The sequence below is a fragment of the Mercenaria mercenaria genome, unplaced genomic scaffold (genome assembly GCF_021730395.1).
Source record: "Mercenaria mercenaria strain notata unplaced genomic scaffold, MADL_Memer_1 contig_2980, whole genome shotgun sequence".
Classification (NCBI taxonomy): domain Eukaryota; kingdom Metazoa; phylum Mollusca; class Bivalvia; order Venerida; family Veneridae; genus Mercenaria; species Mercenaria mercenaria.
In genome coordinates this window covers 40,666-68,070 of record NW_026461077.1, presented here as the reverse complement: position 1 = coordinate 68,070, position 27,405 = coordinate 40,666, and the positions used below count along the sequence as shown (strand labels likewise).

Here is a 27,405-nt window from a genome sequence, read left to right as displayed (position 1 = left end):
ATCCAAATTTGGTGCCCAGCAGTTTATCTCAAGAACCGCTACAGTAATCCCTTGATGTCATCTTGAACCCTTGTCGGAATTTGTTTGTTCTGGAAATCTTTCTTGAACATTAATGAGAGATTAGCTTAATCTGATAAATACAGATATTTCAAACATTTATTTACATAAACTTTGAAAACACTTTTCTACGAGCAGCATTGTACGCTGCTCTTTCTGCTTGCACTTTGTTATCATTTTAAACATGAAAATTATAAATTTTAGACATCCAAAATCCACTTAAAACAGTAAATTGATCAGAGTATCACTTCCTTCAAATTTGAAGTGTCCTTATTCATAATCTTACGTCATATAATTTGCAAATGCACACATTTTACTTAACAGACTAACAAATGCAACTAGTGTTTGTCTGATGGGATTACTTGTTTGTGGTGGAATTAATTTAATCTACAGTGAATGCTGAGTTGATGAACTTAGGTATGTACTCGATTATTCGTATAATCCTTTAAAATAAAGAGAAAAAAAAAACTGTACCTAAATGCATTGAACTGCCAGTGTAGGCTCGTGCATTTTAAATATGATGGAAAACGAATATCTGTTTTTTTAACAGAAAAATTCAAATGTAATTAAGGTTTTAAGGTTTTGCAGAACGGTTCAGGCACTGGCACCAGACAAGGAAGAAAAAAGTAAAACTCGAACGATAGAACTTAACAAAAAACTAACATGCTGATAAAAACTTCATTTTCTGTCGATAGAAAGGATGAAATTATGAGGTCATCAAATTCATTTTCGCGTAATATAACATTACGCTACCCCTACCCACAAATCACATTATAGCTTTGTTTTTTTTCCTGATATATCACTTTTCAGTTCTTAGTATTTTACTTTCTGATTCATGAGAGGTCATAAAAGACGTAAAACGAAACATTGGATGTGAGAAAGAGAAGTTTTAAAGATGGCTTTTGAACTGTTAAACTGGCGACTTCAGTGCGAAATGGTTTCAATGCAGAATGTATAACATTCGCCAATACGACAACTTTGCTTAAAGCCCTGCTCTCCAGCTATTCAAATTCTTTTGTATGTATACAACCCATGATTACAATAGGTAACAGTTAACGGCCACGTGCCACACTCTAGCACGCAAAACCACAGGTATTTCATAAATAATTTTATATAAGATAGTTTCTAATTTGACAGGCGTCACTGTTCATAGTCAGTATTTTCATGCTTTTTCAGTGACAATTCAAGGTTAAAAGGTAGAACGGTAGCAGGGCTTTAAAATAATGATCATTTTAAAAATCGCTTTGAATATAATTTCCATATAATAATGAATATTTTTCCATCTTTTTCTTATCCGATGTACCGATGTTGGAATACACTGTTAACATAAAGAATTTATGCATATGCAGTTGTGTATATAGTTCGAAGTTTTCACACTTGAAACACGAAAAACAAGCATCATTATTGTAAAGTATCTCGCATTGCTATTATACAACTGGTTCAAACATTCTGAAGTGTGTGATTTCAGACGTTTGACCCATGACTAAGCTGCCCCCACCGAGGAAGTGAATATTGCTCGTATCTTGTTTTTATTGATATTATCCCTAACCATCCCCCAAGCACGCACGCAAGTACGCACTCACGCACACATACCCCGAGGTCATGCATTTTTTATCATTTCATTTCTTACCTCTCCAGCATAGTAACATCTGACCATAAGATACAATACGCTTCTCAAAATAAAAAATGAAACCTTACACATATAAATATACTTGTACAATTCATACTATCTCGTAAATACGAAACCAGGGGTTGCCAGTTTGAGACGCCGGTCCTCCGTACAAAGTTACGGTTCTTGTGTCGCCCAAACAGATAATGGCAACATAGAACTACACATGTTTAACTTTCAACTGCTGTTGAGTTACAGCGAGTCTAATTCACAACCGCTGTTTTCTTTTTTTTTGAACCACACCAGCTTAGCTCAGTAGAAGGAGCACAGATCTATGAATCACGAGTTCGATCCCTGGATGGAGCAAGACGATTTGAAGACACATGTCCGAAATTATTCGTCTTCTACCTCTGATTTATTTGCCGAAGTTGGAAGTTACTTGCTGAAAATACAGAATCCAGGAATATTGTTTAGGTAAACTGCCCGCCGTAACATAGTAAATAGCGCTTAACGCAAAATTAACAACAACAACAACAACAACAACAATAACAACAACAAGAGGGCCATGATGGCCCTATATCGCTCACCTGTTATCATTGCACTTGAGGACAAGAAGGTCCTCAGTAAAATATCAAAGACCAAAGGACAGGAACAATAAAGGGAAGAAATTTAACCAAAAAGAAAAAAATTCTTACAAGGTATAGATATGTCAAAATACACGTAAAAATTGGAGGTACCATCCATGCTGTACCACAGAAAAGTGGTCTCGGTTTTTCCCTACGGCCAATAATAAAAAAGTTACTAAAAATAAGCTATTTATAGTAACGTAAAAGGGAAGTAATTAAAAAAATTAATATTGTAAGTGAACAAAAGAAGGATCTGCCAAATAAATCTGTTGATATAAATGAAATTTCAGATCAGTATCTTCATTAGTTATGGAGATATACCCATTTTAATTTGAAATAAAGGGAGGTAATTTGACATAAAACCAGTCCATAGTTATCTACCCTGATTGTCTCTGTCCAACTAATAACAATAATGAAATTTCAAATAAGTCCTGTAACAGTAAGTACTTACTGATATAAATCCATTTTGATTACAATCAGGGGAGGTAATCAGATATAAAATAACTCTGGAACCTTCGATTGGATCTGATTTGTCATGGAATCCAAGATTTATTGTTGTTGAAGATATTTTGGAAGTTTGTGTCAAATAAAACCATAAATGAAGTCTCTATATGGCTGCAAAAGCCAAAATAGCCAATTTTGGACCTTTAAGGGGCCATAACTCTGGAACCTATGAAGGAATCTGGCCAGTTGAAGAAAGGAAGCAAGATCTCGTGGTGATACAAGTTGTGTGCAGGTTTGGTTAAAATCAAATCATAAATGAAGCTGCTATTGTGCAGACAAGGTCAAAATAGCTAATTTTGGCCCTTTCAGGGGCCATAACTCTGGAACCCATTGTGGGATCTGGCCGGATCAAGAAAGGAACCGAGATCTTATGGTGATACAAGTTGTGTGCAAGTTTGGTTAAATTCAAATCATAAATGAAGCTGCTATTGTGCAGACAAGGTCAAAATAGCTAATTCTGGCCCTTTAAGGGGCCATAACTCTGGAACCCATAATGGAATCTGGCCAGTTCAAGAAAGGAACCAAGATCTCGTGGTGATACAAGTTGTGTGCATCACTCTGGAACCCATAATGGAATCTCGCCAGTTCAAGAAAAAAACCAAGATTTTATGGTGATACAAGTTGTGTGCAAGTTTGGTAAAAATCAAATCATAAATAAAGCTGCTATTGTGCAGACAAGGTCAAAATAGCTAATTTTGGCCCTTTCAGGGGCCATAACTCTGGAACCCATAATGGGATCTGGCCAGTTCAAGAAAAGAACCGTGACCTTATGGTGATACAAGTTGTGTGCAAGTTTGGTTAAAATAAAGTCATAAATGAAACCACTATCGTGCAGACAAGGAATTGTTGACGCACGGACGAAGTGTGATCACAAAAGCTCACCTTGTCACTATGTGACAGGTGAGCTAACAAAAAAGCCAAAAAACAATACATATTTCTCTTTTATTTCATGGAACATCTAACAGTTTTAGCAGAGTATTTACTCATATTTGTGATGTTTGTTAGGTGTCTAATGTTAGGAAAAAGTATTCTATATGGAATATGTTTCAATAATGTCTATGCATACAAGTATAACCTTTTTTATACACATCAGTGGAAGCTAAAGACGGCGTTTCTATCTAGCCAAGTTGCTAAATAATTTAACCTTTTTAGAGGAACAGCTTCCGTACACTGTTTCCCACAGTTATTCGGTTATTCACATAAGATGCACTTTATTCGAAATCAAGGTGTCCGACTACTTTTTAAAGGTCCAGATCCACTACTATGTAAGTGTACCCGCCAAATGCAGTAAACAACTTCCGTCTTATCTGCTGTGTAACAGTAGCTAATTGGAGGACAATTAGCACAGCATGGGTCCCAACTAGACCATAAAGATGAGTGCAAAGGAGTTGAAATTTTTTTCCCTTCTGTCAATGTAGAATAATAATAGTAATAATGATGATAGTAACAATTATTAATACTATTTTTATTACTATTATCATCATCATTATTGATAATAATAATAATAATGGAAAAATTATACTAATGATATAAAGAAAAATAAAATAATAGAGTTTATCTAACAATGAGGAGATACAGGAAAATATACTCTATATACTATATTTTACGCGAAAATGATTTCGATGACCTCATACTTTATTACTTCAATCGATAGAAAATAAAGTTTTCATCATCATGTTACAAGTAGTTCTTAGTCAAATTCTCTCGTTTGGTTTTACATGAAACAAGATTAAAGAAAACATTTTATTCAAAACCCAACGTAATATTTAACGCTCTGATGTCACTTTTCTACCCCCAGTCACACATACGGCGCGGATAGCTACGTCTAGCCACGGATAGAAACGTAGTAATCCGTATCGATCCATCCGTATCTGAGCCGTACGGATTGACACGGATTGATATGGATTACTACTTTAAGGTACGGCTCAGGTACGGATCGATACGGATTACTACGTTTCTATCTGTAGCTAAACGTAGCTATCCGCGCCGTATGTGTGACTGGGGTATAACGTAAATATCGACTTTAACATTAAAACAAACTCCAAAAGTAAACACCATTTTTAAATGAAAAAGCAAATCGATACGTGTTGACTAAATAGATCGATTTACGAAAACAGTCTGATGGACGTGAAATCATGGTTCATCAAAAATGGACGTCAATGGTTGTGTTTGAAGGTTTGCAGTGAAAAAAGTTACAGAGATATAAAAAACTGTAAAATACGCATTACTGTCGGAACATGCCAAATTTTTTATTAAGAAAAAGTCGAAATGAAACCCTATGAATTCAGATAAGGCGCATTCCATCTTAACACAATAGGGAGAGCACAGATCGCAAGATCGAAAGTTCGATCCTATGCCGAAACGCATGTTCTCCGTGACGATTTGATAATAAAAAAATCATGTGTCTGAAATCACTCCTCCCCCACATCTGAATCATGTCTTAAAACTGTTAGAAGTAAATTTAGATTTCGTTTAATTACATTTCCATATGCCCTATTTATGTCAAGTGCTAGAACTCTGATTGATATTGTGATATTAATGAGCAACGCAGTTAAATTGCACTGGGAGAAACTAGCGAGGTCTGTAATCTAACTTGCTGACCAAGTCACTTAGTTTGTTTTCAGAACTGTATCAATCACAAACAAATTTATAGTTTCTACTATTTATTCTTTTATTTCTTAGGTTTCCATTTACAAATTTACACCACTAAGGCGAAAGGATGTTTGTTTTGCAAAGACAATGCATGCCTTTCAATTTGAAATTAATCATGAATTAGCCGACAAAGGGTTTTGCGAAAAAGTATGAGAATTGTACACATGTATTAATATATTTAAACGGACAAGCAGCTGTAACTGTTTATAACGAAACAATAACGAAACTAGAATGAACATTATTTTATGAATTACTGGTCAGTGCGAGTAAAAAGTGTCAATCTTAAAAGAGCTCACCTTGTTTTATTGGTTTATCACATTTTTGTTTCAGATGTCGTAAGGATGAGTGTGTTGATGAGACTGGTGATCTGGGTTTGCTGTGCTTTGCCTGTAAAATGCTCACTCAGTGAGCTTGAGTCCTGGTCTCCTGATGATTACAACACATTGCACAGTATGTTGCAGACAAGCAATGGAACACGCTTGATCATAACTGGACAGACTGGTGTATATAAAGTAGATGCTGTAAAGTTCCAACTTCTTTCGAAATTAAACCAGAGTGGGATCTCAAATATGATACACAACAGAACAGCAACGGTTGACTACGTCACTGTATGCTCAAATCAAAGTGATTCCTGCTTGGTCATAGATCCCTTAGGTAATAACTCAAGCGAGTTGATGCCCCCAATAAAAATCGATGGTGTTGCAGCATTTATGGCAACGAATACTAGAGGGACCGAAGGACATAAATATGAGGATTTTCTGTTTGTAGGATGTCCCCATGTTCAAGGTCAAGAAAAGCTTGGTGGTAGATGCACAGAACCTGGTATATCGTGGTATCTGAATAGTGGAAAAATTAAAAGCGATCCATGGTATGGGTTTAAATCGTACAATGACACTCCAGTTCTGACGGACAAGTATATTGATGCGTTTAGCGTGGACAAGTACAGAGTGTTTTTCAGTTTACAAAGAGTCGTAGCAACGGGAACAAAAAGAAGTCGAATAGCCCAAGTGTGTCAATACATCGATCAGAAAGATGGAAATGACTCAATGCCTTACACGTATGCTGATATGCCGATTCAGTGCGGACAATTAAGGGAAATTAAGGCGGTAAAGAAAGCCGTAATTGAGACAGAAACGTTTATTGTGGCTGTGTTTTCTGAGTCTAGTAAATCTGCTGTTTGTATTTTTACAATGGAAAACATAAAAAGAATGTAAGTACCAATGATTTAGCATTTACAACATAAAAGGTTTAGGTGTATATATATCTGCTAGACTTAGTACACACTGGTTATTCGGGTACCTACTCGTGTGAGAGATACCGCATTCGTGTGATTTATGTACATGTAGGTTGTTTAGGGTATATAAAAACAATGCCAAAGTATGACACATATTTAAGAATGTTGAACATTTTAAAGACAGATTTGTCCGAGGAAATGCATTAATTCGCACTGGTGAAAATATCAGTCTTCAATAAGATTGATATGACTATAAAATTTGAAGAAATGTAGCGAAATGCATGTATTTTGACGTTTTGAGATGTATTTTTCTTTGTTCAAAGATGAGATTACTGAATTTGCCACTCTCCTTGGTAGAACTATACATACTCAACTACAAAACGTTTGGATCACGTACCTGCAAGTTCTTTTTGTTGATAAAATTTCAATTATATGCATCCTGTTGCTGTTTTAGATGGTATCTCTGACGATGGATGAAAATAAACAAAGATACCTACCCGTTTGCACATGGGTACCGTCCTCGTTATGTCATTGAACATTTATAAAACTCCCCGCAGCGATTGCTTCCGCATACGGTACACTAAATAAACGAAATTGAAGGTAATTGCTTTGAGGATCTGGAAATAAGAACTGGAAATGTGAAACCCGACCTTTAGTAGATCTGTTTGATTAGAGTTTTAACTTTGAAGATGTAAAGATGTAAAGAATGGGAGTGGACCGTGTTAGCAGTATTTCATCAATATTAAATCTTCCTTCACACCCACCCTCTATTCTACGCATTCTATCATCTTGCCTTCTTGATGTTCTTCTTTTTCTCCTTCAGTCTCATTATGAAAACGACCAAACTTGTTGCACACCGAGCAAAAGTGCGCTTATGTTAAGACCTTCTTTTTCTTCCTGAAAGTGAAATTGGATTCTCTCTGGGCATGAGTTCGTTTAGGGAGAGGCTCCGGCTTCATAAATCTGCCTTTTATCGTATCTTGTAATATTCGCCTCTGTTCACAGGCACACCCTTCATTTAGGTAGTGCTAATTACGCGACTTGTTTACAAGTGCATACAATATACACTACTGTATAAGTGTCTTACAGGTGACTAACTGAAGAAACAGAAGCAGATATGGAAGTCTAGGTATCAGATTCTGTCTCTTTTTAGTGTTAGTTTACACTCCTCACAGCGGTTGTAAACGTTAAATGTACGTCAAGGGAGAAAATCTGTGAGATTCAAGATTCCAAGATTTCAAAATTTTATTTTTAACGAGGCCTATACGTGCATCAGCATTATAATAACAACAAATTAAAAAAACACACACTAATACATAAAATAAAACAGTAGTTTTACGGTCATAACGGATCTGATACAAATATTTTGTAAGCTAAAAGATAGAAGATGGTGTACATTTAGAATTAACCATTGTTTTAACTAGCCACCAAATAACTGCCAATGACAAAACCCTATCCCTACCTAAAAATTTGAAGTATTTTCTGTACAAACAATGCTAACTTAAAAAGAAGAGTACTATCATTACTTTGAAATAAACGTTGAAATGGCATTACATTTGACAGTTGAAAGTCATTTGGTATATATTTTACTCAGTCCAAATTAAAGAAGGGACATTCTAAAATAAGAATATTGCGGAAATACACTGGTGAAAATACTGACAGATTCAACCAGAATTCAGCAAATCCAAGTTGTTCTAAAGATTCTTTGACATATGAAATCCAAGAACAATAATTTACATTTTGCTGATGGAGTCTATACATGAACCTGTAAAGTATACAGTTTATCTTTTCTTGTTTACCATTTAATAAATTGTACACCAGTAGTTCAATATTCTATTTTTAATTATAATATCTATTGGTAATACCCCAAGCACACCAAAAACCATGACACAAGGTGTTGACTTTTTAAACTTCAGTAATGTTTTTAAAAAATTAAGCTGAAAACTTTTAACAATGCTAACATCACCACATCCCCATACCTCTGATCCATACAATAATATTGGTTGAACCACAGACTCAAATAAATGTAACTGTAAATCAATACTAAGCAGCAACTTCCTACATTTTTTCTACAGAGCATACATAGCCTTTCTAGCTTGGTCAACCAAATACATTTCAATTTTATTGAAGTTACCATTATAGTTAAATTTAATTCCTAGATAGCTGAAGTCATCTACTACTTCAAGTGCCGCATTATTATAATAAAAGGTAGACTTATTTGCACTTTTCCATGTGAAAAAATAACAACCTTAGTTTTATTTGAATTAACTGTAAGTTTCCAAATATCACAATATTCTGACATACATTTAATGCGGTTTGTAAATCATTTTGAGATTCTGCAAAAAGCACTGTATCATCTGCATAAAGTAACAAAAATAACTTGAAAAAAAATATTTCTGAAATATCATCACTTAGCAGGTCCTATACATTGTTTGATAATTCCACTAGTCCTAAACAATAATAAAACATATATGAGACTAAATCATGCAAAAAAACAGAAAATAATATTGATGATAAATTTTCACCTTGTCGTACACCAGTTGAGCTAATAAAGAAATTTGATAGACTTTGGCTACTCTTTACACAAGATTTGGCTTTGTCATATATTGCATAACATATAGCCTTAAAGACTTTCCCATCAATGTTATGCTGTAGCAATTTATTCCATAAACACATACGATCGACAGAGTCAAAAGCTTTCTTGTAATCTACAATGGCACAATATAAGAGCAGATTGTTTTTTTTTTATACTTTTACTTACTGCCTTTAGAGACATAATCATCCATTGCAATACATAATGACGATAAGACAGGTAAGATGATATTTTGTTAAAGTTTAAGTATCAGACGAGCTGTAACAACTTTGAAATAATGTACAAATAGTTACCAAGAAAAAGCAAAATTTCTCGTCGCTTTCTTTTTTTTCGTTTCATTTCAAACCATTTTAACTCTGCTTTCAACATTTGGATGATAAGCAAATTCCTCGAGGCTTGAATTATTCGACAAACCTGCAAACCTGCTAAACTTCATGTCCTCTTTCCTTACCTTAATAGAACATCACTATTTCCAACACCTATTTTTTCATGAAAGTTCTATCGTAAGTTATAGTAACGATGAAAATAAAGAGGGAGTTGAATAGTTCCTAGGAAAATGCCAGTCAGTTGTGGTCTGCTACATTAAAGTGGCGCTTATAGGCCTAACTAATATTAAGGAACCAGCGTGATGGCTGCCAAGCTTTTGAACACTAATTTTTCACTTGGCATGGCAACAGAGGTCTAAATTTAAGCTAGTTTCTATTTAAATGTCATTGTGGATGTATTTGTGAGATTTTGGTAAGGCAATCGGGATGTATTTGGTGAAGCGAAACTCAATTTTAGTACGAGTAGTACTTCCAGGTCACAGCAATGTGCTTTTGATGTGATTTTACAGTAAGTAAATATGACAAGAGAAATCTCTCTTAGAAGATACATGACCCATACTTTTCTCTATATTTTATATCAGTTTTATAATAACTTTTTAAATTGAGGTAAGCACATGATTTGTTCTCTGAAATGGGTCTAGCTCTGTTTGGTAACTCTTTAAAAAATGTCAGTTTTATATAGAATATATAGGGAAAACTGTTTATAGTATTGTGACCTATATGCTCTTGTCCGCACAATAAACCCCCTACATTCGGTTTCGATCTGCAAAACTTGAATGTGGAATGTATAAACATATCTCATCTCTTTTCATGCATTATGTATTCTAGCAGTATAAAGCTGTGATTAATGCACTTGTTCTACACGAATTTTCGCACAAAAACATGGGGAAATAAGGATCTGTTTACTACTGACGTCTTTCGACTACTCAAACGAAGCACATTTTTGACCGAATTACTGGCTTTATTCCTCAAAACGAAGCTAAACATGAGTCGATCGCAATAAAATATTTGACAAAAATCATAGAATTTCTGAACAAATTTAATTTTGTTTTTGTTGCAAACATTTTGTACCCCATTTAACAACTTAAGTAACAAAACGTACGGAAGTCGCAATATTCAATTGAAAATACACATAAGAATGTGTCTATGTAGATGGATCTTGAAAGCGAATTTGAAGAAATTATGTGAGTATTTCTTCGGATAGGCTGTTTCCAGTAGCTGGAGGGTATAAAAGACCAAAGTTTTATCTTTATCTTAGCTGGTCATTGCATATTATCGCAAAATTTTAGAAAAGGGGTCTGCGTCAATGTAATGTCCATTTCAATAACGAGGACGGTATCCGCTGGTCTGACAGAAATAACGAGGATGGTACCATGGTACATCGTCAGAGGTATCTTATTTTCTACACACTGTCTTCGAAAAACTCGATCTAATTTTACTGTGCTTCAAGTTTTAGTGAAATGAAAGCAATGGCTTATACACAGAATGACTGCTTTTCTTTTTTCTAACAAAAAATTCCCAATATAATCCGAAATAATACCATTAATCGTGAAAATATATACCATCGCCTTAAAATATCTTCATTTTCGCCACAAAAAACGTATTTTTTTACAGTTATTCAGATCATATGAGATAGATATTTTACATGGATATAGTTAACGTATGATCTTACACATTTTATACTAAAACTTTTCAAATCTACAATAAAATAAAGAATAATTACCTGTTATAGGTGTGAATTTCCTGTTCACCAACATGTACATTAATCACACGAGGGCGGTATCGCTCACACGAGTAGGTACCCGAATAACTAGGTGTAGTATGAAACAAGCGTCAAATGTCAGGTAAAATGTGTTTTTTGTTCAGTGGCTTATCAAAATGCTTTATTCAAAAGCAACTTTGCCGTAAAGTCCTCGGACGTTTTTACTTATCAAACATTGAATAAAATACAATTGTTTATTTTCAGGAATCAGTCTTAGAAGGATTTTATGTCAAATTACCTCCCTTTATTTCAAATTAAAATGGTTATATTTCCGTAACTAATGAAGATACTGATCTGAAATTTCATTTATGTCAACAGATGGACTTGGACAATCAGCGAAGACACATATTGACTGAATTTATGACAAATTACCTCCCTTTATTTTTATCTAAATGAATACATCTTAGCAGCTTCTAATGAGATTAGTTTGAAACGTTATTTATGTCTTCCATAATAAGAAATAGTCATGTTAGATAACTCTTGATTGAACATTTATCGATATGAATACTTTTCTAATATATTGTTGTATAAGCCTGTACTCTGTATCTTCTACATGCGTTTACCAATGAATGATTACCTCCCCTGATTTTAATAAAAATGGATTTATCTCTGTAAATATTTATAGAACTCATTTGAAACTTCATTATTATCTTTAGTTTGGATGGAGACAGTCAGGGTAGATAGCTATTGACTGATTTTATATCAAATTACCTCCCTTTGTTTCAGATTAAAATGGGTGTATCTCAGTAACCAATGAAGATACTATTTGAAATATCATTTATGCCATCGGACAATCGGGGTAGATAACATTTGACTGAATTAATGACAAATTACCTCCCTTTATTTTATGTAAATGAATATAACTGAGCAGCATCTAATGAGACTGATTTTAAAAATGCAGCATTTGAGCCTAGGACCCTCAAACTTTGTATGAAAATTGGCACTTACTAGGTCAAAAGGGATTGTTACAAGAAAATATTTATACTGATGATATTTAGTGTGTATGCCTATGTGCTCTATGTCAAAACTTGATCATATCATTTTGAGCAATGGCACTCAGGTGAGCAATATAGGGCCATCATGGCCCTCTTGCTTTGTTGTTGTTGTTGTTTTGGGGGAGGGCGGGAGCATTTATTATTGTTAAAACTTTTCTAGACATAAAAATAAGAGGTAGCGAAAAGGCCCTCTCATAATAAGCTTGAAACTAACTAGAAATGTCTTTTAAACGTATTATATATTAATCCATAAACACGAAGTTCTGATAAAATTCTATCATTGAGCAATCAACCCTATTTGTCAAGCAGTGTAAGACTGAGCTCGAATATCAGTTACGTTCATCAATGAACACGCTCTTAAGACTCAATGTATTGTAACCCCTGACCTTCCTTCCCGATATGTACCGGCATTGTATATACTGGCGCACAAACTAATCATCAAAATACCCGATATTAAAAATTTGCATATTTGACAATGTCAGGTAAATACAATCATGTATATCATTTCATCGGCACAACAGACAGTTTCAAAGAAAGAAGTTTTTAATTCAGGAATTATTTTTCAATACATAATAAACTTTACTTTTCCTTATCTATTTCATTTTATTTTGAATATGAAGAAAGTAATATATTCATACGAACAAAGTAGCACCATGTGCAGTCAGGCAATGTGTAGTTAGTAAAATAAATAAATGATGGTGTGCAATGGTACTAATAAAACGTAAGCGTAATAGGCATTTCCTACTCACTCCGAAACAGATACACACTCTGACTACGACGCTATAAAGGGGTTATAGTAACGTTTAATTGGTAAATATCATAGGTAAATCCACGTGCGCATACATATATGTATTAAATTACAAGTTTGCTCAACTTTCATTCTGACAGCACCATATTAATCATTCATTAACGGAATAAGTTCTAACTATATTTGTCTGTAAACATGACCAACACATGTATTTATAATGGGCGGTAACAACTGTCTGGAGTGCCGCCATAATCTGTTACTTTTTACATATTTATCTCGGCAACAGAATTTTCTACACACACATTTTTCATTTTTAAATCGGCCATGAAACTTTCTACACAAACTGTATATTCTCGTACGTTGATTACGTTTAACACATTTTCTGCTTTTTACAACATTTCTTCCTCGCAAGCTGTGTAGCTTATATAGTGTTATCAGACGGGCTTTGCTCGGGTAAATCTTGTCATCAATCAGTAAAAAAAGTTTGGAAAATGTAGGTTTGTCCCAGTCATGAGCCTATATTGCTGGACTTGTAAATTTTCATATTGATGTCCCATTTACTACTTACACCATTCTGTTTTGATATTTTACAGGTTTACTGAAAATATCAAAGACTGTTACAGGGGAATCCGTGTACCTGAAAATGAGGATTATGCCGACTACCAGAATTCCGATGTCCCATGTAGCCACAAAATTGTAAGTTTGCTTTATATCGACTTTTAGACATTGTTGGGTAAGACGAAGGAAATGATAATAAATTGCTTCTTTCCAAATATTTTGATATAAAACATAATTATACTTATGGAAACCTTTATATAACACATTTCGTTACGTTATATCAGAACTACTGCATTCGCATTTTATTCATAGACATTTCGCTTTCTGCTTCACAAAGATGGAATGACCAGTCTCTGTCGAGGATTTATTTGTCATGCCGCACACTTAATTTCATCCGTATAATCTAGTGAAGTAATTCCGTAACGGTCTTGTTGCAACTTGAAAGGCATTTAACTGCCTGTTTGTTACAATGTTCTACCGGATAATATGAAAGAATAACTTTCAGAAAATAGGTTAAAGTTTTAATTGAAATAATGATTAGTAACAAAAAATATATCTTTGAGCCGATGCTAAGTATCTCACTCTATATAATAACAGCTTAAATAAAAATGAAACGAGAGCTATCACTAGAGTGATTTATACCCCCGCAATTCCACTGTCAGAGGAAATAAAATATTTCATGCGTGGAATTTCTATAATGCTAACATAAGTTCAAGTTAGTGGGAAAAGTTTCTCAAAAGAATGATTGGAGGCAAACAAAAATATTACTAAGTTGGAATGGGTTAACTCTGATTTTGACTTTATGAAGTTAATGAGTAAACTAAAAACTTGAGGGTAGATGTACAAGGGCCAGACCTGAGTTCAATTATTTTCAACAGTAATTAATTAACAAATTACAATTAAAAAAGGAATGCTTCAATTAAATTACAATTATAATTACTTGCTTTGTACAGAAGTAATTAATTAATTACAACTATTTTAAAGAAAATAATTAATTATTTGTTTAAATATTTGGCAGTATTTTGCTTTAAAATTCCCACTTGTATCCTTCGGTAATATAAATCACTTAACGTGCTAAGAGGTGGAAAGAGGCCCTGCCCAAGGGGTCCCTAGTTTTACATAGACTTATATAGGAAAAAAAAAATAAGAATCTTCTTGTCTGAAACTGCAAGACATAGGCTTTTGATATTTGGTATGTTATATTGCCTAGTAGTCCTCTACTAAGACTATTCAAATTATGCCCCTGAGGTGATAAGAGGATCCACCAAAGGGTCCCAAGTTTACATAGACTTATACAGGAAAAAAACTTTAAAAATCTTCTTGCCTGAAACTGCAAGGCCTAGGCTTTTGATATTTGGTATTGCATTGCCTAGTGGTTTACTATCAAAATTGTTCAAATTATGTCTCAGGGTGAAAAGAGGCCCTGCCCTGGGGGTTCCAAGTTTTACATGGACATACATATAAGGGTCACCTGTTATACGAGTTATATAGGAAATACTCCAAAAATTATCAGATCATATTTCCTAGACTGTTTAAATATAAGTACCTGATGACCCCAAGTGATAAGGGGACACCAGACTGTGACCTTGACCTACTGACCTACTTTCTTTTTATTTTATATACAGCATTGCAATTTGAATGACATGTACAGTTTTGCACACCGATTTTAAAACTGACTTTTAGTGACCATGAATGTGACCTACTGACCTACTTTCTTCTGATTTAAGATAAGTGACATGTACAGTTTTGCACACCGATCTTACAACTGACTTACAGTGACCACGAATGTAACCTACTGACCTACTTTCTTGCTTTTTAAGATACAGACTTGAAATTGGGATGACATGTACAGTTTTGCACTCCGATCTTAAAACTGACTTTCAGTGACCATGAATGTGACCTACCAACCTACTTTCTTGAATTTACAATACAGCTTTGAAATGGGATGACATGTACAGTTTTGCACACCGATCTTAAAACTGACTTACAGTGACCACGATTGTGACCTACTGGCCAAAATTCTTAATATTTTAGCGTCAATTTGGCATTTAAAACCCAGGTGAGCGATCCAGGATCATCATGTCCATCTTATTTTATTTTTAGAGCTTTTGATTTTTCGACGGAATCTAGTCTTACATCAAAGAAAGTATTGTCTAGAACTAGACGTGCGTCCATCGAACACTGATGCCCTCAATTCCTGTCACTGTAAATGATTTGCAACACAAAATTCATCAAGGACTATAACTTTGGTCTGGCTGTCGAGTAAATCCTAAACAGAATATCAAATGCATAATTTCACATGCTGTATAAAATCCTCTAATGTTTTTTTTTTTTTTTTTTTATAATTTTAGGTCAAATACGTTTTGAGATACGTGGAAACAGACATTTTTATGCCTTTAATACACGTTATAACTATATAAAGGGCCTTAACTCTAAACTAACCTATAGAAATTTAAACAAAACCCAAGGCCACAAATTCACATGCTGAATTATATTCCTAGTAAGCTTCATGACCCTAGGTCAAGTATGTTTTGAGATACGTGCGACACAAACTTTTATGTATATTTTTGACTGAGTTAAGGGATAAACCTTTGGTCTAGCTAAGCGAAATCTCAAACAAGATATCAGGTGCATAACTTAACATTCTAAATAATATTCCTATAATGCTTCATGTTCAATTTATATTTTTAGCTCGACTTTTCGAAGAAAAAGTAGAGCTATTGTACTTGCCCCGGCGTCGGCGTCGGCATCGCTGTTGGTTAAAGTTTTTGATAAAGTCAGATATCTCTGTTACTGTCAAAGCTATTGACTTGAAACTTAAAATAGTTATTTACTATCAAAGTCTACACCAGGAAAAACAATCCCCTTAACTTTATTTGAATTTTGACAGAATTATGCCCCTTTTTAACTTATAATTTTTGGTTAAAGTTTTTGATTAAGTCAAATATCTCTGTTACTATCAAAGCTTTTTACTAGAAACTTAAAATAATTATTTACTATCAAAGTCTACACCAGGAGAAACAATCCCCATAACTCTGTTTGAATTTTGACAGAATTATGCCCCTTTTTAACTTAGAATTTTTGGTTAAAGGTTTTGATAAAGTCAAATATCTCTGTTACTATCAAAGCTACTGACTTGAAACTTAAAATACTTATTTATCATCAAAGTCTACACCGGGAGAAACAATCGCAATAACGCTGTTTTGAATTTTGACAGAATTATGCCCCTTTTTAACTTAGAATTTTTGTTAAAATTTTTGATAAAGTCAAATATCTCTGTTACTATTAAAGCTTTTGTCTTGAAACTAGAAATAGCTATTTACTATCAAAGTCTACACCAGGAGAAACAATCCCCATAACCCTGGTTTGAATTTTGACAGAATTATGCCCCTTTTTAACTTAGAACTTTTGGTTAAAGTTTTTGATAAAGTCAAATATCTGTTACTATCAAAGCTATTGACTTGAATACTTATTTATCATCAAAGTCTACACCAGGTGAAACAATCGCAATAACTCTGTTTTGAATTTTGACAGAATTATGTCCCTTTTTAACTTATAATTTTTTGTTATTTTTTTTTGATAAAGTCAAATATCTCTGTTACTATTAAAGCTTTTGACTTGAAACTCAAAATAGTTATTTACTATCAAAGTCTACACCAGGAGACACAATTTCCATAGCTCTGATTTCAATTTCGACAGAGTTATGACCCTTTTTATCTTAGAATTTTGGGTTAAAGTTTTTGATAAAGTCAGATATCTCTGTTACTATCAAAGCTTTTGATTTGAAACTTAAAATACTTATTAACCATCAAAGTCTACACTAGGAGAAACAATCCCCATAACTCTGATTTGAATTATGACAGATTTATGCCCCTTTTTAACTTAGAATTTTTTGTTAAATTTTTTGAAAAAGTCAAATATTTCTGTAACTATTAAAGCTTTTGACTTGAAACTCAAAATAGTTATTTACTATCAAAGTCTATACCAGGAGACATAATTCCCATAACTCTAATTGAATTTTGACAGAGGTATGTCCCTTTTTAACTTGGAAATTTTTTTACTGGCAAAGCTCTAATTCAGAGTCAAGCACTGAGAAAAGTCGAGCGCGCTGTCTTACGGACAGCTCTTGTTATATTTTCATATTTATTTTTGACTAAGTGATGGGTCATAACTCATGGAATGGCTCGTGAAATCCCAATTAAAACACCAGATGCACATGTTCCCATACTGAAAGACAACCCCGAGAGATTTGATGAACCTGAGTCAAATGCTTTCTGAGATATGCACAACGTAAATTCAGACCGACGGACAGACGTACGTAAAAGGGCAACTCTAAGTTTCCCTCCCCCACCCCACATTTTTTGAAGAGAACTAAAATCTGAATAACTAGTTACAAAACGAATGTATAAACATGTTAATCATTTGCGTACATTGTGCTGTGTCACCTTTCACAGCACTTTCTAAATCATAAGTCTTTGGTGTTCCAACTCATTTGTGTATATTCATGTCTTCCCGCCATTGTTCAGCAAACATATGAATTTTAAATGACACATTTACAAATATAGAAATGAAGTGGGGAAACTCACCTTTGTAAGAATATTTTAGTGATTTATTGGTTAAATATTGTTTTTGTGTGTAGAAAAGTGCGAATACATGTAAACGACAGAATTACAAACAATGGGAAGAAAAAAGTCTTATGATTTAAAAAAGTATTTTGAAACGTTACACAACGCGAAAGATATGCAATTATACTTTTGTTAAGTAACAGTCAACCATCTTTCAGGCTAAAAACAATCAGTCAGTAGGTCAGGGTTAAGACTGTTAAAGCTGAGTATTGAAATATGTATCAAAAGTTATACACGTAGTTCAAATTTCTATACTTTACCAGCAAAAACAAGAAAGTAGGTCAGTAGGTCATGATTAAGACGATTCAAGATGAGTATTGAAGTCTGTATGAGAAGTTATACATGTGGTTCAAATTTCTATGCTGTAACTTCAAAAACGTAAAAGTAGGTCAGTAGGTCACAATTAAGACTATTGAAGATGAGTATTGAAATTCGTTTGAAACAGTATAATTGGGGTTCAAATTTCTTTGCCATTGCATCCAAAACAAATAAGTCTATGTAAAAGAAGGGATTATCTGGGCGTGGACTATATTGATCCCTGGATCATTATTTGAACAATCTTGGTAGAGAAACACTAGAGCAAGCCACATACTAAATATCTATATATGTCCCTACATATGTCTACATGTTTATAAATCATGTTACCCCAGGGCGGGGCCATATTTGACCCTATTGATGTAATTTGAACAATCTTGGTAGAGGATTACAAAATGATGCTACATACCAAATACCAAGCCCTAGGCCCTGTGGTTTTGGACAATATTTTCATTTTTTTTCCTATATAAGTCTAAACCATGTGACACTAGGGCGGGGCCATATTTGATCCTAAGGGCATCCTAAGTAGATGATACTACATACCAAATATTAAGGCCCTAGGATCTGTGGTTTTGGACAAGAAGATTTTTCCTTTTGGTTGCCATGGCAACTTAAGTTCTGTATGGAATTCATTTCTTTGAATAAGTTTTAAAGGAGGCCATCAAAGAAGCATCCCTGTAAATTTTCATCACAATTGGCCTGGTGTTTAAGGAGGTTATGTTGTTTAAATGAAAGTATGGACTGACGGACGGACGACGGACGCCAGGCGGTGAGCAATCACAACAGCTCACTCTGAGCAGTTTTGTGCTCAGACGAGCTAAAAAGACAATAACCGCGGTCAGGAGGCTGAGGCACGTAATAAAAGCAATGAAATTCTTATTGCAAGAAAGTAAGCACACACCTATTTTAGCATCGCATCTGTGGTAGTGCCTGTCTTCACGCATAAATTCTTTAGTAGTACATCATTTTAGCCAAGTGTCTCGGTTAGGTATTTAGGGTAGCACCTTACTTTACCATATACTTTTTGCGTCACTTTCTTTCAGCCAGCTATATACGGAATCGCCGTTTTCAACCAATAACTTGTTTAACACCTTAGTTTCTAGGGTAGTAATTTAACGCCAAAACGCCTTGGGTAGAACCTTCTATTACCCAAATGTTCTTTCGGGCCAAAGATCTTGAATAGCACCTTCTGTTTAATATATTCCGGTTGGTATAAAGCTCATGGCCACTAGAGCTAGGGACATGACCACTTTTCCCTATATGCGTGAACTTGGAACTTCTAATTTATTCTCGTAAGAAACTGCTGTTCCGATTTCATAATAATTCACACAGCTATTTCCTTGATAAACCTCTAACAAATTATTCTAGTTTGCCAAAAGCATGACCGTCGGAAAGCACTGTTATTTTTCCCTATGTGTAGTTAGCTGGAACATTTTTTTAAAAAAAATACGTTTCTTGGGTAATTCGTTACCTAAAAATATTCGATAAATCCAAGTCATTTTCACAGGATATAGAAAAATTCTCACCGAGAATAGTTTGTCCTACTTTCAAATAATTTCACAGGATGAATTCATGGGAGATTCTTTTCCAAATTTGTTCAAATTACTATGATTTGTCACTAAAATGTCGCTATCTAACAAAAACCATTCTCTAAACTCTCTAGCCTTCGGTCCATCGGTCAGTAGACCATTTTGATTTAAATAAATAACTAGATAATGTTTGGTCTCATTATAATCAGACTTTGTAGGATGATTGCCTGAGCTTTTAAGATAACTCCTATTGGTTTAGAGTCAGAAGGTCAAAGGTCAAAGTCATTGACATTGAGACTCAATAGGGCAAATAACTAGAGAACGATTTTGCCTTCAGTTATCAAGTTTTGTAGTATAATTTCCAGTGGTCACTTAAAGATCCAATTTGTTTTAAGGTAAGTAGGTCAAAGGTCAATGACGCAGTGACTTTGAAACTAAAAATGTTGTCCGCTCAATAAGTAAAGAATGTTTGGGCATGTAGTTGTTAGTCCTGATAGGATGATTGCCTGTGTTAAGCAAATACTCCCAAGAGGAATTCAGTAGGTTAAATGTCAAGGTCTCTGTGGACTTGAGACTGAAAACGGTTTCCGCCTAATAACTAAAAGCACTTTAGTCTGCAGTCGTCAAACTTATTAGAACGGTTGCCTGTGTTCAGTAGATGACCGCTAGTATTTCATGTCAGTAGAACAAGGGTCGAGGTAAAAATGACCTCAAGATTGGAAACGACTTCCGCTCATTTAGTAAGAACGCTTTTGCTTAGAATCGTCAAACATTATAGGCAGCTTGTCTGTGGTGAGTAGATGAGCTGCAAGAGTAAATAACTAAGAATGTTTCGGCCACAGCCGTCAGTCTTTGTAGGATGATTGTCTGTAGTCAGTAGATAATCCCAATTTGTTTAATGTCAAGGTCACAATGGACGTTAGACTGAAAACGGTTTGCGTTCAATAACTAAGAATGCTTTGGCCTACCGTCGTCAAACTTCATAATATGATTGTCTATGGCGATTACTTGATGTACTTACTTTAATGTCTCTAAAGGCAAAGTTACTTCTAGATTGAAAACGGTTTCGACTCTATAATTCTGTCAGTCATCATAGGATTGCTGCTTGTTGTAAGAAGGTACTAGTATATAGTTGTTTCCATGGATTAAAGGTAACAACATAAAAAACTGCATACCCACTTGCCTCCAGTACACCATCTGGGGGAGGGGAAAGGGATGGGAGCGGGCGTATGTGTTTTAAAATCAGGTCTTGTTTTACTTTTTAATAACATTTATCTGCGCGAAATTTAATAAAAGATCAGCGCAATAATGCGCACATTTCTCTATTTATGCTGACAAATGAAAACATATGCCATAGCTATTTAGCAACTTTTCTGCATTTTACAGTTTTAGGTATATTTTGGAAACAGTCATGTTTCTTTTGTCTGCTGTCTTTATTATTGATCCGACACCAATGTATCGTATGTCATAAGCTATTTGAACAAAATCTATAATATTATGCTTTAGAAGCAACAATAGCTTTATAGACTTTAGTCTGTTCGTGACAGGTGATGAAGTATGCATCAGGCCATCACTTTTCTTCTGGTTTACGGGAGCGTCGCCCCTGTTTTTTACAAAACAACATAAAAATAAAAATCATTTTTGGTTTTTTTATTTTCATTTTGCCTGCCGACCGTCCATAATTGCTGCTACCAAAATAAAAGTTTAACTGTATAGTAGAGGGATTTTGATCAAGATCAACAGACGCATGTAAAATGGCGGCCTGCATGAATGTAAATTATGTATAAAATTAAATAGGAAAATATACGAGTTAGCATACAATAATATTTGGAATATGTTGGTAGAGATAACAAGCACACCCTATAAAAGACTGTACTCCCCCTCTTCCTCTTGCGTGTGATCAAAACAATAAACTGACAGCTAAAAGTTGAAAAAAAGTATTTTATAGCGACTGATTTGCTTTGAAGGTATGTATATTTATATCTTATTGGAAGCTGAACATGATTTATTTCTGTGTATAATATGTTAGTCTGATTACAGGTAGAATTATACCAAAAAACTCGATTGATCACGGATTTTGTCCAGAAATTGTACATTGTCGGCGTCAAAAGTACATATTTTCTTGCTTGAAGAATGACATACATGTAAATTCTACTGTTTCTTAGATAAAGAAACAATACTAGTTTGTTAAAATTAAATAAAATCATTGATAAATTCTTCAGTTTGTTTGTAACCGTCAATGAAAGAAGATTCGTGTTATTTCCTGACTGTATGCATGCTTGCTTAAATACTGTACAAGTGCTTGCGAGTTTCGTAAAAAGACCGTATGCCTGTTTGAGAGTGACTTATTTATAAAATATCGGCATTTCTTATGATTCTGTAGTATTTCTTTATAATTATAACCCGCCAACAAAGTTTTTTGAAGGAAGGTGGTATATAGCAGTCACCATGCAATCTGTCTGTTCGGCCTGATTGTATATGTGTCCTCATAAATTTGGTTGTGCAATTACTTCAGTACTATTTCACCTACCTCTTTCAAAGTTTACGCACAAACAACGGCAATATGTAGTTAATGTCCATCTTATTATTTTCCGTTTCTTTTCAGAGTGACACTTAAAGGTTAAATATGGTCTGTTTTTCGAGTCCGTGTCATAACATCTTTATGCATTAAGGGATTCTGAAATAACTTGGCACAAATGTTCACCATCATGAGACCACAGTGATACGATATGTTGCAAACAAGACTATTTTCTAAAATTTCAATCCATTGAAATCGATATATAATCGCAAGTACAATTAATAAGGTGTGAAAATATGAAAAGTTGATATAGTGTGATTTGTAGCGAAACGGCGCCAGATTGAATCCATTAATCCTTTATGGATCGCTTTCTTGACAGCGTCGTACAGTAAACAGTTCTATTTTAGTTTTGTCTTTGTATTTGCCATTAACACACGAAATTTAACATGAAACTTGTTTTATTCTACTGAAAATACATTCTGCGAATGAAATAAATCCCCATTTTACAAGCAGAAGTGCCATTAGAGCAAAAAATGGGGTTTATTATCTCAGCTGAGCAAAAACTCCTCAAGGTGAGCTTTTGTGATCACCCTGTGTCCGTCGTCCATCATCAACAATTTGACTGTTAACACTGTAGAGGACATACTTTTGGTCCAATCTGAATGAAACTTGGCCAGAATGTTACTCTCAATTGAATCTTGGACGAGTTTGATATTGTGTTATCTGGGTTTAAAAACTAGGTCACCAGGTCAAATCAAAGGAAAAGGTTGTTAACAATCTAGAGATCAAAATTTGGACCAATCTTAATGAAACTTGGTCAGAATATTACCCTCAGTTAAATCTTGGACGTATTTAATATTGGGTCATCTGGGTTCAAAAACTAAGTCACTAGGTCAAATAAAAGGAAAAGAGTTTACAATCTAGAGGCCACATTTGTGACCATTTATTAATGAAACTTTTTCACAATGTTACTTTTGGTTATATTTAGGTAGAATTCAAATCTGGGTCCGATGGGTCAAAAACTCGGTCACCAGGTCAAATCAAAGGAAAAGCTAGTTAACACTAGAGGCCACATCTATGACCATATCGAAATGAAACTTCGTCAGAATATTAATCTTGATAATCTATAGGTGACGTTTAAATCTGGGTCAAGAGGGGTCAGAAACTAGGTCACCAGATAAAATCAAAGGAAAAGCCTTTTAAATTTCTAGAGGCCTTAATTATGGCAATTGTTTTATTGCCTACCCACGACTACCCGCCGTGATTTAATAATCACTTCTCATGTGTATTGAGCCAGGTTTAGCAGTGAAAACGACTAAATCCACAAGGACAGATTCCTGGCGTGTGCAAGCGCTATCACTATCAAATGTAAATTATTTTAAACATGAGAAATAACGGTTAAATCTTGACTAAACAAGTCATTTTGTCAACAATTTTATAAATAACAACGGTATGTCCTTATAATAGATAGAAATGTACCCTTTTCGTATGCGTATAAGAAACTCTAAGTAAGGTATGGCCCAGAGGATGTGTTGGCTATGTGACACGCAGGCGATGTAAGTTCGAAACCAGTGGAAGGCGAGATAAATTTCTTAAATTTTTGTAGCAGAAAAAAACAAAACATACGGTATATTGTTTGAAAGACAAGTTACATCTGCATTTCTTGATTTGGAAAAATGTTGTTTTTATATGTTTTTCTTGTTAGTATTTTTTATAATCATCAATCATTTATACCAAATGTTAATGCAAGATATGCCTGTCTCACCGTCAGTCCATTGTGTTTTACAATAGATTTTGCTTTCTCGTTATTCTCCAAGCGCTCGTTAAAGTTAAAAAACGTGTTCATAGCCATTTTAGCCATTTGATGTGGAGTAAAATGACAAACGTTTTCTACACCGTTTATTTTGTACGCATAATTCATGAAGCACTAGAAAATCAAGATGACTATAAAGTTGAAAAAGAAAATACTGGAAATTCGGGAAAAAGTTACGCCAACCGGATTCGAACTCGGTACCTTTCGGTTATTATGACAGCGCCGTTATCCTCTGGGCTACGTATTCATGCAGATTATAGGTAAAGAAACATAATCATAATCTAGTATAATATGAGGTAAGCATTGGAAAGTAAACACAAAATGATGTTAAACTGTATCCGTCGACTCTTATTTTCAAAATTACAACAAAATACGTACCTGTCTATTTGAAATTAATGAAACAATCGGTGAATATAGAACAACAGAAATAAATTCCATCAACGTGAGAAGGAAGACACCGCAGAAATAAGTTACGCTGAAATTTAATACCACCTCATTTTTGAAAAATCGCAGAATATTAAACCCACAGAAATAAGTACTTACACGGTATAGTGTAATGCAAAATAGTGAATTTGAAGACGATTTCTTACCTTTCGTGTGTCTGTTTATTGTTTTGATCACTCGCAAGAGGAAGAGGGGAGTACAGTCGTTTATAGGGTGTGACAAGTATTGTGAACAAATTGGATCTGAGTAGAAATTATTGCAGCTAAGTTTTACATAAGGAATAATCACGTAAAACTACGAAAAATGACCTGCACTATCAACGCTGTTCAGATGTTAAAAATTCTGGCGTGTCATATGTACGAGATTTGTTGTCTGTATATTATAATTGGACAACGATCATATTCATGTGGTACTGTCAGAAAAATGCCACAATTGATAAAAAGAAATGGAACCAAAGAACTGATAAAATGAAAGAGCAAAAGTGAGTATCAACTTGCAAACACATTTTTTTTTACCTTGAAGTCTTGAGGGTCAGAGAAGAAAAAATAAGTAATACCACAATACTTAGAAGTTCTGTTCAAAACAAAGCGCGATTTCAATGTATTATAACACACGACCCCTGCAAATGCTTGACAGAATAAAACTTGTGATTATACATAGATATTTCCCATATGAAAAGATCATCTCGATATTTCCTATGATTGAGTCAAATTAGTTTGACTAAAGTTCAAGCCATGCACCATAACTCAAAAGATAATTATCAAACATGAAACTCTCAGCAAAATTCTCATTTTCACTGGAAGTATACCAATAAAATATGAAGACCCTTTGAAAGTATGCGTGGGACGAACATTCAAACACTGTACGCCACATGTGCCTTTGAGACTGAGAAACACAAAATGACATATCCAGTAATAAATGTTTTTTTTTTTCGAACTCGTAACTCTTAACGTCAAGTCCAAGAGAAATATTATAAGTCCCATCTCATTGAAGGTTGTTATTTAGTACACATTTTAGTTGAACCAAAATTCAAATGGTTTCGGCTTGTCGTATTTTTGTAACAATATAGGTGGCACTGACAGTCGGCAAAATTAAAAACAATATTCAAGCAAGTGAATCTTAACCAAAGCTACAGCAATATTGATGTTGAAATAAAACAATGTGCATAATATTTATCAATTCGTAATTTTTGCTTTGTTGTGTGACAATGCCTGTCTTTTAAGACTTGGCGTCTCCAGCCAATAGCATATGTGCAGGATGCAGACCTAAAGTAGTCATTGCATATCCCCATTTTAATAGCAGTTTTATTTTTGTTTATATAATAATCATTATGCAATGTTCTTATGACATGTCAACTGTGGTATCTATATAGTTAATTATAAAGAATGTTTCCACAGTCTATTTTTACTACAAAATAGATAGATACAAAAACACAAAGAAACATATCCTTGGTGACTTTGTAAGTCTATACATGACATGTCGAGCCTCTTTTATTAAACGAAAATGGCATTATGCATACAAGGTACACATACAGAACCCAATAATATATCAAGATGATGAGATATAAACCAGTTCAGAATATATAGTTCGTTTGCGAGTGTGTATGCAATTTAAGCTTGCATGCTTTTGTTTTCCTTGGTGAACAAAACTTTTATCACTTTGGACATTTTATTTTTATTCATTTGGTCGATTGCTCAGAACTGGGTTTTTTACTTTTATTTGTCTCTCCCTCGACCCATTTTTTTGAAAATTCCCCCGTAAACCAGAAAATTAAAAAATGCTGGTCTCACCTATTACGCCCCTTAGGACCGGCTTGATAGGAATTCTACAATAATAATTGATGGGCAGCCGGTCTAGTAGTAACACACTTGACTGTCAGTCCAGAAGTCTTGGGTTCGATACTAGTAGAGAATGAATTTCGCGCCCTGTGTGGCTGCGTTTGCTACATGTAAAGCGCCTTTGAACGTGTTTATCTTAAAGAGAGCGATAGATTAATCTGGCGTGAAGATTATAATAATCATAATGAATAATAATTTTGAATGGACGCTATGACCAAAATAATCAGAAAATACCACAAAATTGAATTAAATTACGAAGAGATTTTGACAGCCACCATACGGTACTTAAAGTCTGCTGTTGTGATCATTAATAAAGTCTGTAAAAGGGGCCTTAAGAAGTTATGCATTTTTGATTTTTGTTTCGTAGCTGTCTGTTCTGTTTTACCGCATTAAACATTTTGTTGAGTTTGTACAATTTTTCCTTATCCTCTGGAAATCGCCATTTATTCTCAACATTAATTGTTATTAAATAAAAATCCAAATAGGTTGAGCAAGCTGCGAAACTTAGTAGTTCTTATACTGGCGTAGTTTATATCCATTCAAATTACCTATCTATAAAATGTCTGACACTAGTAGTATTATATATTACAAGAATAAACAAATTATCATAACAATTATAAAATGGCTTTGCATGCTCGCTTAAATTTTGTTTGATATTA

The 27,405-nt window shown here is 34.2% G+C and overlaps 1 protein-coding gene across 1 annotated transcript in view; it reads left to right on the top strand.

Moving 5' to 3' along the window:
* The first annotated feature begins 355 nt into the window (after nt 1–355).
* The window catches only part of LOC128552636 (uncharacterized), a 53,990-nt gene continuing 26,940 nt past the window's right edge, over nt 356–27,405 (top strand). The window contains exons 1-3 of the mRNA XM_053533676.1: nt 356–474; nt 5,779–6,658; nt 13,700–13,802. Of these exons, the coding sequence (XP_053389651.1) occupies nt 465–474; nt 5,779–6,658; nt 13,700–13,802 (993 nt within the window). The 5' untranslated portion in view covers nt 356–464. The remainder of the gene's footprint in view (nt 475–5,778; nt 6,659–13,699; nt 13,803–27,405) is intronic.